The sequence below is a fragment of the Palaemon carinicauda genome, chromosome 7, assembly GCF_036898095.1.
Source record: "Palaemon carinicauda isolate YSFRI2023 chromosome 7, ASM3689809v2, whole genome shotgun sequence".
Taxonomy (NCBI): Eukaryota; Metazoa; Arthropoda; class Malacostraca; order Decapoda; family Palaemonidae; genus Palaemon; species Palaemon carinicauda.
Genome location: NC_090731.1, coordinates 80,985,453 through 81,002,501, shown reverse-complemented (window position 1 = coordinate 81,002,501; position 17,049 = coordinate 80,985,453). Strand labels below are relative to the sequence as shown.

General features: G+C 37.5%; 1 protein-coding gene across 3 annotated transcripts in view; it reads left to right on the top strand.

Annotated features, from left to right (window-relative positions):
* LOC137643945 (uncharacterized) overlaps positions 1 to 17,049 on the top strand; it is a 648,304-nt gene that overhangs the window by 200,797 nt on the left and 430,458 nt on the right. For all 3 annotated transcript variants that reach the window (XM_068376721.1, XM_068376722.1, XM_068376720.1), the window contains exon 3: positions 7,095 to 7,282. In XM_068376721.1, the coding sequence (XP_068232822.1) occupies positions 7,095 to 7,282 (188 nt within the window). The remainder of the gene's footprint in view (positions 1 to 7,094; positions 7,283 to 17,049) is intronic.

The window sequence follows — 17,049 nt, the reverse complement described above, 5'->3', positions numbered from 1 at the left end:
TTACTCTCATTGTCCCGATAGTGGAGAGTGCAAATTTCCTTCCCAACATGTGATGCCTTAATGTTCTCATGCAGGTGAATCAAACAATTATAAATATCACATACAGTATATATTTTCTTTTTTTCTTATTTATTCTTCTGTCAACAACACCCCTTCCCTGGATATGCTGATTCACCCCCGGCACTGTTGACGACCTCTAGCAATTCATTTAAATGAATTTTGACGTAGGAAAAATCTATTTTTGGGTGAGATATCCATGTCGTCCTGATGTAAGATCTCTTCGTCAGCTTTCTACTGTATAATATTTCTGCGAGCTATATTACAAGAGAATTACCGTCAGGTATCACGGTGTTCTAACCTCCGGAACGACTATCCTAAGATATCGTGTATAGTCAGGGACGTATCCGTAGATAGCCATAGATATCTGCACCCCTAATAGACTTAACCCAGTCCAGGAAACTAGGGGAAAGGATATGAGAGGAGCCGTATCATATCACCTTCCGCCATGGTACCCTGGTATGTCCCTGATGGCGTCATTCCTATGTTCGTAGCATTTCTACTTGTACGTAGTTTGTCAAGTGCGCCTTTTCTCAGCTTTTTTTGAGTAATTCCTCGCATGATGGCTTCCTTTTCGTTGTCTAAGTTGAGTACCCTCTTCTTTTACAGTTTGAATTAGCTGTAGGTGTTTCAGATCCCCTGGGGAGTGGTTATTTAACTTTTTAGGCGATTAGGGAGCCAGGCGCTTCGAGTCCAGCTAGCTATTGTCGCGTACCTAGCAGCCCTTTTTATTTCGTGTTCACTTAGTCTTATTTCACTAGTATCATGTTAGCTAGCTTTATTTTAGCATTACGATGCCTTGGCTCTTTTTTGTGAATACATTTACCATGCATTGATATAGTTTAAGTTTTAATTTTGTGCGTGTCAGTTCCGGCTAGTCTAGTTTAGGGAGTGGTAAAGTTTTAGTTGGAGACGGGCTTGCCGATGGGGATGAGATCTGTCTCCTCTTTACGACTTGGGAACCAGAAAGGACGATTCTTTGAACATTCGAAAAAAGGGTAATTTGGGGAACTCAGGGAAATTGAAAATCCTGCACGTTACCCAAATCCCATTAGAAGCTAATTATGATGTGCTGCATAAAATATTTGAGTGCTACAGATTAATAAAAGAAATTAGAATGAAACTTCAAGATGATAAATGGGATTCTTGGTTATCATTTAATTGTCATGAGGAAGCATTCAATGCAAGCCGTAGCATTGGTAATAATAATGTAGGTGATATGAGTATTAAGGGTGCTCTGTGTGATGGGGCACCTAAAGATCTGGATGTCTACAGACCAGCAGACTGGATTGATAAAGACATAGAAATAGATATGCCATCCCAAAGAAAGTCAAAACCACCATTGTGACTTCTTTTTCAATCTACAGGAGGTACAGAAAATTATTTTAAGATCTGCAAATTTCTTCAGAGGAAGGTAGGAATGATCGCACCTGGAGATATATCTCGATTTGGTAAGAAAAGTTACTTGATAAATGCCAAGTCATACACACAGTCTGTTATATTGTCCAATTTAAAGACAGAAAATGATGATATGAAATTGGACATCAAATCCCATCTAAACTTTAGCTATGGAAGTTGAGTGGTTTTCAATAGGGATCTATATGAATTTATGGAAGAGGAGATATTAGCTATGTGTCCATTATCAGTGTGGAAAGTACTTAAAGTACCTGGAACATCAATTATTATCCCTACTTTCCAGGATGCTGATGTACCTTTCCACATAGACATAGAAAATGAAAGGATTAGAGTTCGACATTTTAAGCAGAAGCCACTGCAATGTTTTAATTGTTTTGAATTTGAGCATCCTTACCTAAGTTTGCAAGAATGATAAAATTTGTAATAGTTGCTCCAATCTTTACCATGCAGAATGTACACTTGAGGCAAGGTGCTTGAACTGCAACTCTAATCATAAATCTAATGATAGGAGCTGCCAGTTATATAAGTTAGAAGAAGCTGCCCTCAATAAATCAATTATTGAACATGTAAGCGTAGGGCATGCCAAGAGATTATTAAATAAATCTATTACCTATGCAAAGACATTAAAAACAGGAGAAAAAGTTCCTTGGGAATCATGTAACCCACCTACTACTGTAGGTAGTTCTCGAAAAAACAAATTCACCATCTACTGAAAAAAGTGCTGCATAATAAGACAAGAATATCTCCTCTCAATGATTTACCATTGTGTACCAACAAAAAGACATTGCCCACCACTATCCAACCATTATCCCCCATTACAAGGGTAATACTAACCTCTCCCAAGCCATGTCCTTGCCTGATTTAATGGAGATTCCACTTGAAACCAAGTTATCAGGCGCACCTGTAGTGGGGAAGGTACAAAAACCTGGTAGCTCACAACCTATTAATTGGAAAAGAGAGAGACCTCCATCTCTCTCACCCCTTTCCATAAGAAATATTAGAGTTAGGGCATCAAATAAATATGATGTTTTGTCTGTTGATGTTTCTGATCAACCAGAAGACAATTTAAATAAATCAGAAATTCAAGTTGAGGTCCACCATCCCCCTCAACAATTAGATCAAAAGGAGAAAAAGAAAATAACAAACACGAAACCCAATTTATCAAGACCCTCTCTAATAAAACCACCGGGAAATAGTATTAGATCAAAAATTGCTAATGGGAAGACTTCATCCAAATGTTCTTCCAAAAAATAAAGCATAGTTTTTTCCTCCGTTTTGCAATGGAATTGTCAGGGTTTAAGGACCAAATATGAAGAACTTAAGCTCTTAATTCACGAGCATTCCCCCATAATTATATGTCTACAGGAAAGCAAGCTTAATGCTAATACCCCTTGTCTTCGCGAATATATTAGCTATAGGACACCATATGATCACCGAGTAGGGAGCCATGGCAGAAGTCTCATATGTTCGTTGAGATGTTCCTCAAATATCTTGGTCTATCCGTACATCTCTGCAAGCAGTGGTTGTACAGATTGATATGGGAAGAAAATATACAATTCGCTCTCTGTACTTGCCTCCAAATGATAACATATCGTATGATAATTTAGTAGAGGTTATTCAACAACTCCCTCAACCTTTTCTTTTACTTGGAGATTTTAATTGTCGACATCCTTTGTGGGGTGATGTTTAAGCAAACACCAGTCCCGTGTTGGGCTTCAGAATTAACTGTCTTGCACAGAGCCACCAGAAAATCTCTGACTAGATTGCATAGACACCGTACTGAAGAAAATTTGATAACATACAAAAAGTGTAGAGCACAGTTCCGTTGTGCCATGAAAGAAGCTAGGCGCCAATCTTGGGCATCTTTTGCTTCCTCAGTCAACAGTAGAACACCACCATCTTCTGTATGGAGGAAAATAAAAAAAAGATTGCCGGCAAATTTACCCCAAACCCCCCACCAGTGTTGAAGGTGAACGGCCAGTATGTGACTGAAGCAAATTATGTTAGCAATGCTCTGGCTGATAATTTTTCAAATGTATCATGCAAGTGTGTAGCAGCTCCTAGTCACCAGTATAGGAGCATCAAAGAGAAGAAAATTTTAAATTTTACAACAGGAAGGGAAGAGTCGTATAATTCTCCTTTTACTGAAAGAGAATTTGGTTCTGCCCTTGCTACTTGTAACCATATAGCCCCTGGACCCGATGGAATTCCATATGCAATGATTAAACATGTACGTTTTAATACAAAGTTATTTATTTTAAGTATTATTAATAGAATATGGCATGATCATAGTTATCCAAGTGTTTGGGAATTAGCCATTATTTTAGCCTTTTTAAAACCCGGTAAGGACAAGTTTTTAGCAGCAAACGATCGACCTATTGCATTGACATCTTGTTTTTGTAAAATCATGGAGAATTCTTCTTCTTCTTTAGATTGCCCGGAGCTTCTCTCCGGACAGGGGCTTTTTGACGGTGCGTCTAGCCCCTAGGTGGTTGAAAATCATGGAGAAGATGTTCAATGCAAGACTGATGTGGTACCTAGAAAAGAAGGGTATTTTATCACCAATTCAGTGTGGATTCAGAAAAATGCACTCAACGACTGATCTGATGATACGACTTGAGTCCTATATTTATGAAGCCTTTGCTTCCAAACAGCACCATTTAACATTCTTTTTTTACCTTGAAAAAACATATAATACTACATGGAGATATGGTATACTTAAAAACATTCATGAATTGGGATTAAGAGTAGAGCTATCACTGTTTATTCAGTCATTTCTTTCACATAGAGTTTTTAAGTGAGAGAGGGGGAAACTCTGTTAGAGAGTAAATGTCAGGAAGAGGGAGTTCCTCAGGGTAGTGTGCTGAGTGCAACCCTGTTTGCACTAGCAAATAATGGGATATCCTCAGTCATTCCCTGGGATGTTCTCTCAATACTATTTGTGTATGATCTCTCCATATCATTTGATGGAGCTATAATGGCAATGGTTGAGAGAAAACTACAACTCTCAATTAACAAAATTATCCAGTGGGCCGATATGAATAGCTTTAAGTTTTCGATAAGTAAAACTACTATTGTCCATTTCTGTCATATCCGGGGAGTACATCCAGACCCGGATATATACATTAAAGGTCAACGAATCCCATGTGTAGGAGAAGCTAAATATTTAGGATTGATTTTCGATTGTAGGTTGACCTGGGACCCGCACTTGAAGGTGTTAAAAGCTAAATATCTTGAGGCTCTGAATCTTTTAAAAGTATTGTCCCATACATCATGGGGGCAGACCGTAAAACTATTTTAAAATTATACAAGGCCTTAATTTTTTCCAAAATTAGTTTTGTGTGTGAAATATACTCCTTGGCCACCCCAAACCAATTAAGCATCAGTATTTACATCTGAACTCTCAGTCAGTCAGCTAGCAATTAACATTGTTTAAACAATTGAAGATGGTCTGGTTCTTAAATTAATATTGTCATTTATTCTTTTTCGAAACCTATAAATTTATCATAATTTGACATGAAACTCCCCAGTAAGGCTATAACCCAATAAAACATTTTATAGTAATTAAACGGCAAATTATGTGGATTACTGAATCATAAAATAATACAGTGAAGTAAATAAGGCGTTTCTTTTTATTTTTGAATCATCGCATAGAAAAACAAAAGAATTAGAAATTTTGTTAGCAAGACTGCATATTGGTCGTACGAGATTGACCTAGGGATATTTAATTTGCATGCTGTGTGAGGTAGTTTTTAAAGGCAGTATTTAAAGACATTTATGTTTTAGTGAAAAAAAAACTCTGACATTTTACCAGATTCTGTTTTCCTTTTTTTGTATTTTAAGTTTTTTCTTTTCTGAAAAGCATAGGTTTACTCATTAAGTTTGAATGCCTTTTAATAGCTGTTTTTTTTTTTTTTTTTATCTCTGATTGGCTTTTATTGCTTTGATTTATTAACGTATATTATTTATGCCATTCCTTCCCGAATATGAGTCAAGTTCGACTTATTGGGCTGGAAAATCCCCCACATTTTAATGACAAAATTAGGATCGAGTTAGAGCTAATACATCCTTGCCAAGAATTTAGGAGTAAATGTTGGTTACAGGTGAATTGGTTTTGAAATTTGTGGTGAAAGTTGGCCTTTTACATCAAATTTAAGTTTATTTATTTTATCTCAAGTATGTTTTATTCATTATAGTAATGTATTTACAATATGTTTGTTTTCATTGTTACGATTTTGATTTTAATCTGCAAGACCTGAAAATTTAAACAAATTAGTTATTTCAGCATCAATGATCCTTGTAATTACAATGTCAAAAACATTTCAATAACCAATTAATATATATATATATATATATATATATATATATATATATATATATATATATATATATATATATATATATATATATATCTCTATCTCTCTCTCTCTCTCTCTCTCTCTCTCTCTCTCTCTCTCTCTCTCTCTCTCTACTTATGATTTGTTTCCACAAACAATAGATGATATTTCTCAAATGATAGGAAATGTTATTAATTAACGAAGTATGTTAAGAACTCCATTAGTTAAAATATCTTTACAGTATCACCAATCAGTTGTTTTTCATCTTCACTAAACGCATCACAATCACTATCAGCAATTTAACCCCTTTCGTATAAATATGCACTTATTGCGCGTTCATTTAGTGTTTGGATGACATCACAAATGGCTGCTGATGTAGACGAAATGCCATATGGTAGCCAAAGCAGACGTTGTGCTGCATGGCAGCCGAAGCAAAAGACGTGTTTGGTAGCAAATGATTTGGATTCATCCATGGATAAATCTGTTTGGTGACTAATAGGTCTCCCTTGATCACATATGTTTACTCATGAACTAGAAAATAGTTACCAATTAATAACTTATATTACAAAAACACGCAATTTTCCAACTCGTGACAATGAATAATCCCCATCGTCTGAGGGGTATTTATGTCTCCATTCAAAGTTCTTCATTGGCCACATGATTATCGTCATGTAAGGGTTAAGAAAAATTATACTGTATCTTTCTAGGTTGATAGGAGCTTTATAAGTTCACAGACAGTTGTTTGCCTTCTAATGCAATATGTATTCTTTTTAGTTGCAGCAAAAATGCTTAAGATAGATTTAGATATAGGCTATCATTTCTATGTTCTGTTAAATTTTCAACACGTTTCCCATTAAAGCAACTTTTTTTTACTGTACAGTGAAAGTAGAATGCTATGGTAGGTGAGAAAAGGGATTCCTAGTGATGTGAATTGTATTGTTTTATGTGGTGAAGGATTTTAACAGTATTTCATCAAGGGCCTGAGGTTTGGGAAATACTAAAAATTTAAAACCAGTATTCTTTATTTAAGGAGTATGTATGTTGCTTTATAATTATTGGGACTATGCTTTTGCTTTATTAAGGTATAACCTGAATCATAAGTTCTTTCTTCGTATATAGCTGACTTTACTGAAATAAAGTTGAGTACTTTGAAAATAAATTGTTAGATAAGAAAACACCTTTTAGGGCTATTTCATTTGTCATGATGTTTCACCATTTATGATGAGGTTTGTATATAAAGATTTAATTCTAATTGCTTTCTTATTATAATTTTTCACTTTACAGATGAACTTGATAGTTATATGTACCAGAGTGTAGGACATATGGGTGTTGGATTGTATGCTGAAGCTGTTGGTGTGCCTCTATTTCGTCGTACTATACAGGGATCCTCCCTGAATACCACATCTATAACATACACTCCAACTGAGGGAGACGAGGTGGAGGATTTATTTTTATTGCTGAAAGAAATTAAGGTGAGTTTGCCCCTAATGCTTGCCTATGAATAGAAATTGCAATTTGATGTTAGATTCTGCTGGTCATGGTACTCATCTTCTAGGCAATGGTTGTCTCTCCGTCATCTGTGACGAAATTCCTCGACAAAAGGGCTAGGCTTAACTGCTGGGGATGCTGTAGGTCTTCGTTATCCTTTTTGTTTACTGATAGATCAGGGTATATCTCAATTTGGACGGTATTAATGGTCTTTTTATAAAGATATCTGGGATGTTGGAGGAGCCCTTCAGATACCTGATGGTGCAGATTTACTTGACAATTGCCAATAATTGCTGCTGTTGATACATTGACCAGCTATCTGCCTTTGTTTTTAAAGGCGTGAATTAAGGGCTGATGGTCTGTTTGGACCACTAGTTGCTTACCCTCGATCATGTGTTTAACATACTGAATGGAACGGTGGATGGCCAGTAGTTCTCTGTCAGAGGTGGAGAATTTCTGTTCTGCTGGAGATAACTTTTTGTTGATAGATGCTAGAGGTCAGCAGCTGTCATCTGTATCCTGCTCAAGTATTGCCCCAATTACTGTGCTACTTGCATCTGTTGTCGGTGTAAGGGACATACAGGAGAGAGGAAATACTAGTGTCGCAGCAGAACTAAGGGCTTTTTGGGATTCTTGAATTCTGTTTCTTGCTTATTTGAGCAGTATAATGATTTGGGTTTTCATATATGGGGGACATGATTCAAGCCAGGATGGGTATAAAACGGTGATAGTAAGGGATCATGCCAGCACATTCTTGCAGTGCTTTAATGTTTCCTGGACTTGGGAAATTGGCAACGGCTTGGACATTAGTTATGAGGGATTTAACAGTGTTGGGACTTATATGGTGACTAATAAATTTTACTGTGTTTTTTGCCTATTTTAATTGATCTTGTTGGACAATGAACCCATTTTTTCTGAGCTTTACATCTTTGTTGTGCTGTTTATAGTTGTGGGTGAAAATCAGGATGTTGTTGGTGTAAACAATGCAGCAGGATAATTCTCCCCGTATGTTGTCCATAAAATGTTGGAAGGTGGCATATGCGTTTCGAAGGTCAAAACAACTTTAATTAAAATTGTATTCACCGGAAGGGGTTTCCAGAAAGAAAGGCAATGGAAGACAGACTTATATCCCTGTATGAGGCAACCAGTCTGGCTATTGCTGATAGTTGGTTGGGCATGTTTTTGACAGCATACAGCCTTGCTCGCACTTTCAAGCCTCACTCGCGAAACAAAAGCCCTCTAGTTTGTTGGGCTATCTTCTCTGAATGCTTGATAAAACATTTATTGTACCCTGAATGGTGTACTGGAGCAGTGGGGGAATCTGGCTTGCCCTCTGTCTCTTCATCACTTAAAAGTTAAAGGTGTGTGGTGGCCACTGCTACAGACTGTTGGGTGGGTTCTGCCGATGTCTGTACCAGGTGAATCTCATCTAACATTTGTAGGAAATCCTTGAGGGGCATGGTGGATATGTTTTGAATTGGCACGACTGTTTCACTTGCTAACTTTATCAGGAGGAATTTTCACACAAAGTCCAGGGTCATCTCTTGTTGGGTATCAGTGGTGGGTATTGTTACTAGTCGTCAGAGTTACTTGTAGATGTGTGAGAGATGTTGATCTCCTATTAATATTCCAGTTTTATCCAGAAATTTTCTGGCTCTGAGAGGTGGGAACATACTGAATGATGATCTTAGTTGGGCCTTCAGAGTTTCATACGTGACGGTGATGTCTGGCTTGGCCAACCATTCCGCTATTTGTTTGAAGACTTTGGATAGAAATTCGAGTAAGGCGTCAGGTTTTTTTTTTTTTTTTTTTTTTGACAATGATGTAATCTTATTTTACCTGAAGATAGTTTCTGCTCTGAAGAACCAGGCTTCTGGGTTGTGTGTTGTAGAAAGGAGGCAGCAGTGATAATTTTGTTGTGAGTGTTGGCAGTGTTGGGTATCTTTGGTTACTCTGGAGTCCCCAGTTTTCTGGTTATCGTTTGGAGAGAAACACTAGCTTGGATTAACTGATTTATTTACACAGAAATCTGACATATAGCTACTCCTTGTGAACAGAAAGGTAGAAACAAACATTTACATCTAGGAAATTACATGATTACAAACCAGGTGTGTTTCTGCACACCTGGTAAATGCTTGGAATATATTTCATTTACTGAAACAGAATCAATATTCTTTATTAAATATTATTTTCTGTTTTAAAGTTAAAGGGCTGCTTTTCCTGAAATAAACTAAGATATCTTTTACATTGTCTTGTGTTTATTGTAAGTCCGTTTTCATGCCGTCCACTGGAGGTTAAGTTTTGGTCACCAGAAATTGTTCTTACAAGATAATTATGTATCTTTGTGGAGATCTTAGATTGCTGTCTGCTTAATATATAAACACCCAGTCATGATTTTTAATTTTTAATTTATTTTGTAATTTAATTCTTGGGTAGTAAAAGCCTAAACTGACTATTGAGAAGCTACCATTGTATGTTTGCGACCTATTCAGCTCTCAGCAGGAATTGAATAAACCGCTTGTGAGAGAAAATGTATTTTTTTTTTTTTTTATGAAACTTTAGTGTCTGTTGTTACTGTTAGTGATCATCATGCCTTGAAAGGAGAATGAAGGAAGATGTTGAGAGTAATCAAAATGTGCGTTAATGTATAGCTCACCTTAAGCATCACATATTCAAGGAAAATCAAGCAGAAAGAGAATGGGAAAATCCAAGATTCATTCCATTTGATCACATCAATAATATTTTTGTCACTTAAATGAGACTTGATAAGCCACCCATCACATTAGTAGGCTACATGCTAGCCTAGAAAGTAAAATTTGGGGCCAATTGTGGTGGATGAAGTTAAATTTTAACAAAACTCAAAGTATAGTTGTAAGTAAGTTAAGGACATTGGCTCCTCAAGATCCAAATCTTTGCATTGAAAATGTCTCTTTTAACTATTTATAATGGATTTTGACGTAGGAAAAAACTATTTTTGGGTGAGATAGCCATGTCATACTGATGAAGTTCCTTTAGGCAGCTTCCTACTGTATAATATTTCTGTGAGTGATATTACAAGAGAATTACCGTTAGGTATCATGGGGTTCTAATCCCCGGAACGACTATCCTAAGATATCGTGTATAATCAGGGACGTGTCCGTAGATAACCATAGATATCTGCACCCCAAGCAGACTTAACCCAGTCTAGGAATCTAAGGAGGAGGATTGGTGAGGAGCCGTTACATATGCTCTCCCTTCATAGTACTACTCATCCCTGATAAACTCATTCTACTTTTCGCAGCTTATCTGCACGTTTGTTTCTTTGTCAAGATTGCCTTTTCTCAACTTTTTGGAGTTGTTTCCTCGCATGATGGCCTCCCTTCAGTCGTCAAAGTGGAATAACCTCCTCTTTCACAGTTTGATTTAGCTGTAACTGCTTTTGATCCCTTCGAGGAGTGGTTATTTGACTTTTTTATGGTGATGAGGGAACGGGGCGCTCCTAGTCTAGCTAGCTTTTGGGCGCCATTTTGTGTGCGTTTCACTCATATAGAATTCTAGGTGTGATTTTTTATTGCAATTTACTTTTTAGAGACACATTTTGCCTTTTTTCCTCCAATTGCACAAAAGATAGGCCTATTTAGAAAGTCATAAGATTTTTTATGATCAGTCCGTCCTGAGGAAATGTTTTAATCTTTTCATTCTAATTGTTTTCAAGTATTTTTCTCCTTTCTGGTCTTCAGCTGTTGACTCTCATCTTGACTTTTTGTTTAAAAACTTGTGGAATATTGAATTCCCTATTCCTGATCTGGATATTAATCTCTGGCACCATCGTTCAGTTAGTTCTTTATACATGTTGCATAAGATTTTTCGTAATTCTTACCATGCATTTCATTCGGATATTCCCAGAATGTAGCATCCTGTATGTAGCACTAGTTACGCTGTTAATTCTAATAGTATTGCCCTCTCCATCACAAAGCTCAATACTACACAGTATTCTAAAAGTTTTAATTCAGCTGTGATCAAATTTTGGAATCAACTTTGTAGTCTGGTAGTTGAATCGGTGGAACTAAAGAACTTTGAATTTGCTACAAATACTTTTATATTAAACAGGTTGACAGAGTCTTTTCAAAGCTTATATATGCCAGATATATTATTATTATTGTTATTATTATTATTATTATTATTATTATTATTATTATTATTACTTGTTAAGCCACAACACTAGTTGGAAAAGCAGGATGTTTTAAGCCCAAGGGCTCCAACAGGGAAAATAGCTCTGTGAGGAAAGGAAATAAGGAAATATGCTATGAGAGAAGTTCAAGAATAATAACAACATTAAAATAAATCTAATATATGTATATGTATATATGATATATATATATATATATATATATATATATATATATATATATATATATATAAACTATAAAAATCTTCAAAATAAGAAATAAGAGGAAGAGAATAGTGTACTTGAGTGTACTCTCAAGCAAAAGAACTCTGCCCCAAGACAATGGAAAACCATTGTACAGAAGCTATGGGACTACCCAAGACTAAAGAACAATGGTTTGATTTTGGAGTGTTCCTTTCCTAGAAGAGCCGCTTGCCACAGCTAAAGAGGAAAGTAGCCACTAAAAAATTGCAGTAGTTAACCCCTTGAGTGAAGAAGAATTGTTTGGTAATCTCAATGTTGTCAGGTGTATGAGGAGAGAGGAGAATGTGGAAAGAATAGGCCAGACTATTCGGTGTATGTCTAGGCAAAGGAAAAAATGAGCCGTAACCAGAGAGAGGGAGCCAATGTAATACTGTCCGGGCAGTCAAAAGATATACAAGATTTTAACCTTGTTATTGATCTTCGCGGCGTCAATGACCTCAGATGTCAGGATGCCTGAAAACTTTAAATCAATCAATTGATCTTCAAATATTTTATTTTTTATTCTTTATATTTTTTTTTTTTGGTGTTTTGTTATATCCTTTCCTCACTGTTGGAGCCCTGGGCTTCTAGCATTCTACTTTTCCAGCTAAAATTGTGGCTTAACTAGTAATAACAACAACAACAACAACAATAATAATAATAATAATAATAATATATTATGAAAATGGTTCTCAGAACAACAGGTCAAATAATTATGTCAATATCTTATAAAGAGGAATGTTTTGAAATTAAGAATTTTCAAGGAAAAATTGTTAAACTGAATTTTAAGTAAAAACGTATTATGGGATTAGACAGCATTAAGGGATTCACTGCATTTTGCTGCACAGTGGGACGTTGGTTTGTTAGATTGAAAAAATTCTTACTAATTTCCAGATAATTTAATTTTCTTAATTCCGTCTATGAAATATGGAGAAAAGCAGCAAAGTATTAATTAATATAATCAGTTAGCAAAGTTACAGACTGAAATATACTTCATGTTTCTTGAATCAAGTTTTTAAGAAATGCCAGAATCTGTACTAAACATTGCTGGATGGATCACCTCTCAAATTCAAATGTATACTTGCAATAATAGAATAATGAAATGTACAATGGAGAGATTTATCAGCTCACCTAATAAAGCTATTCCACTTGCCTTATCACCAGCAGCATCAACACCACCCCAATCCCCACCACCACCACCAACAACAACAACAAGAATAGCACAGTGCCAACATTAACACCAGCACAACATCCACAACAACTCTACAACAATCACCACTGCCACAACAACTCTACCACCATCACCAATTACACCACAGGCACCAGTGTCTGGAGTACCATAAAAACACCATTGCCATCAATACCAACAGCACCAACTTGAACACCAGCAAGACTACTAATGGCACCAACATACATCAGCAGCACCAACAATACCGCTACCACTATCATCACCATCCCTATAGAAAACAAAACATTCCTCTCCAAATCAGACATCATTACCAACACCAATCTTACCGGAAACAGTAACTCCAACTCTAACACTGCTAACACGACCAACAACACCAACAACAACAGCTCTAACACCAGAAACAGCAGCTACCAACACCCATATCACTACAAACACACCAAGCACCAATATTAATAACACCTCTTGGACCAACAACACCCAACGAAGCTAATACCACAACCAACTCCAGCAAGACCACCAAAATTAAAATTAACAAAACCAGTAACACTAAGAACAGTATCACATATAACACCAGAAACTTTGTCAACACCAAAATAAAATATTTCCAATATTCATAACATAATCACCAATAATAACAACACCACCCAACAAAACCACCACTACCCCAATTAATGGAGCCACAACCAACAACAACAGTACCAGCATCACCATTAAAACCTCAAACACCAACAGCAGTGCTAGCATCAACATCAACACAATTCCCATTATCAATAACTCAAACAACACCACCCTCACCACCAACTTCCAGAACATTACCAACAAAACCAGCATCAGTGGCAAAAAAGAAAAAAAAAAAAAAAAAAAAAAAAGACACTTGATAAACACAGAAACATAACAATGGTAACAGCACTAACCCCACCACCAACACCAAACTATACAACCAGTATCAACATGTCAACAAACACCCTTGCTACTAACACCTCCATCACCATAACCAATAATACTAACATCATGAACACAAACTTCATCACCATCACCAATACTACCAACATAAATCATAACATCAAAACCACCAATGCCTCAACCACCACCAACAACATCCCCATCAACAATAATCCAACAATACCACCAAAACCAACATTACCAAGAACACTGCCAGTACCACCGGTGCCATCATCAACAACACTGTCAACATTAATACTACACAAACATTACCAATACTAACACCATCACCAATACTAATATCACCAAGACTAACAACTCCACCTCAAACACTAACACCACAGCTTACAACAACAACACCATTACGAATCCAACACCACCACTACAAAAAACAATGACAACACATGCAACACTAAAACTACCAAAAACAATGACATCACCACCAACAACAACATAATCACCACCAAAACCAGCATCAACAATACCAACAACACAAATGTTTGAAATACCACCAACACTATCCACACCAATATAAAAATTAACATCATAACATACAATGAGCAGTGCAACTACTGCCATCATCACCATCACCAAGACTACTAACACCAACAACAACACCCCCTCTTACTGAGAAAATGCCTTGATGAAGTCATTCGGCTTCAAATTGGAATATTGTTTCTGTGATGAAGCCTTTTTATGGGCTAGAGGGATCTCAAACCTTAAGGAAACTTTTCCCTTAGTTCCACTGTAAATTTCTCTCTGTGTTCTATTTTTGCTTTTTTGGGCTCAAGCCATGTTGTCCTGATGGAAGGTTCCTTTAGGCAGCTTCCTAAGGGATATTTGGCTACAGTGATACTCGCAGAGAATTGACCATAGGTCTCCAGAATTCTAACTCCTGGCGTGAGTATCCTTAAAATTTTTCCTAAGAATATCGCATGATATCAGGGGACGTATTTCTTGATACGACACATGGCAATCTTCACCCCGAATAGAGTTTTTGCTCTGAGGGGGAAGAGTGGTGAAATTGAAGGGGAGCCGTCATCAAGGTTACCCAGTGGATCCCCTTCCCCTACTACTACAGGGTCCAGTATGGCTACCCATTCCTTGTTTTGTAGCGAATTGCGCACGGTATACTCCCCCTTGCTCTCAGTGTTTTTGATTGCTATTACGAGGATTTATCATGCATTCTCCAGCATCTTCTGCCTCTGGAAAGTTAAGTATTTAATGTTTCCTGTGTATTATTTTAGCTCCCTTCTCACAGTTAAATTAGCATAATTTAGATGTGTTTATCGAAGCTTAGCCGGTAACTGGAGGCGCCATTTTTGGCGCTGTCGTTTGCCATATATGCCTTATTTAGTCTGTAGAACAACGTTCCAGGTATTTAGCTTTAATGAATTATAGCTATTTAGGCAAAATTATACTTGTGAAGATAAGATCATGCACGTATATTTCCTCTTCCTTAAATGTAACGATCGTATACGTTAGAGTTTCGGTGATATAGTGTAGCCGAGATCTCGACCCGCGCTAGGCTAACCTAGCCTATGCACTTTAGTATACTTTCGTACATTATCCCCGTTTACCCTCGCGTATCGTTATATCAATTCAACAGGAGATAGTATATCTCAAAGAATAAATTATATAATTCGATACTCGTCTCTTAGAGATTTAAGGGTAAACCCTTCCTTCCCTCTGAGTGTCGCCATTAGGCGACAACCCTATCTTAGTCTTGCCATAGAGTAGTGTACTCCGGCTTGACTAGGCTAGTGTTTTCTGTCTTCCCTCTTTGCCGGTGAGTATCCCGGCTTGGAATTACAACAGTAACTCAGAGTATTCAGTCTTTATTCTGGCAACTCGGCTGCCGGGGGAGTAGTCACTCCTCTGCCAGCTTACAGTTGCAGACATAGGAAGCCTAGCTTCCCTAGCCCGCTTCCAAAGTGGTAGTACAATGCCGCCACCTTCTCCCTTGCGGTCTAGAAGACAAGTCTTGTTTCGGCAAGGTCCTGGGCTAAAGAATCCATATTCTTCTGTGCCCAAGACGGCGCTGATATTGAAACGATGTCTCTGATTTGTGACCGGAAGTGGCCGGCAATCCTGCTGCCTTCTCCCGACACAACACACAAGACCCTTTCCCTGCCCCTCTCTGTCCTTTAGCGATAGCCTAGCCATCGCAATGTCTTTGGCTTGTGTCCTACAATCTCTCCACTTGCCGGGTGGATTGTGGTGCCGGCCAGGCTCCTACATAGGTGGCTTGATTGCCGCTTTAACCCCCCTACGGATGCAAAGCTCCGGGAAAGGTTGTGCCGGCCATGACGGCTGCCGGTGGGAGACCCTAAGGTCTTTGAGTGTTCTTCAGTCCTCTCTTGGACTGCCATCCACATTCCTCTCCCTCGAACCGGCAGAGTAGCTGGCAACAGATCCTGTCTTCCCTTATTGCCTTATTCTATGTTTGGGTTCCCCCAGGTCCCTCAGTGTGAGGCACCTCGTATATCCACAAGAGAGTTGCTAATGCATCTTCCGGTGTATTTTGCATCTTCCAGTCTTGGATGGTCTGGGATGCATCTTAAGTATTTATCGAGCTTATTCTTAAACACATTTACGCTCACTCCTGATATGTTTCTTAGATGAGCTGGCAGCGCATTAAATAGTCGCTGCATTATCGATGCTGGTGCGTAGTGGATTAATGTCCTGTGCGCCTTCCTTAGTTTTCCTGGTATAGTTTTTGGCACTATTAATCTACCTCAGCTTGCTCTTTCTGATATTTTTAGCTCCATGATGTTTTCAGTAATTCCTTCTATTTGCTTCCATGCTTGTATTATCATGTAGTGTTCTCTTCTTCTTTCTAGACTGTATAGTTTTAAAATTGCAGTCTTTCCCAGTAGTCAAGGTCCTTAACTTCTTCTATTCTAGCAGTATAGGACCTTTCTACACTCTCTATTTGTGCGATATCCTTTTGGTAGTGTGGGTACCATATCACATTGCAGTACTCGTGTGTACTACGTTCATAAGTTTTATAAAGCATAATCATGTGTTCAGCTTTTCTTGTTTTAAAGTGTCAGAATAACATTCCCATTTTTGCTTTACATTTAGCCAACAGTGTTGCTATTTTGTCGTTGCATAACATATTCCTATTTAACATTACACCAAGGTCTTTAATTGCTTCCTTGTTTGTGATTGTCTAGTTATTAGGTCCCTTGTATGCATATACCATTCCTTCTCTGTTTCCATAATTT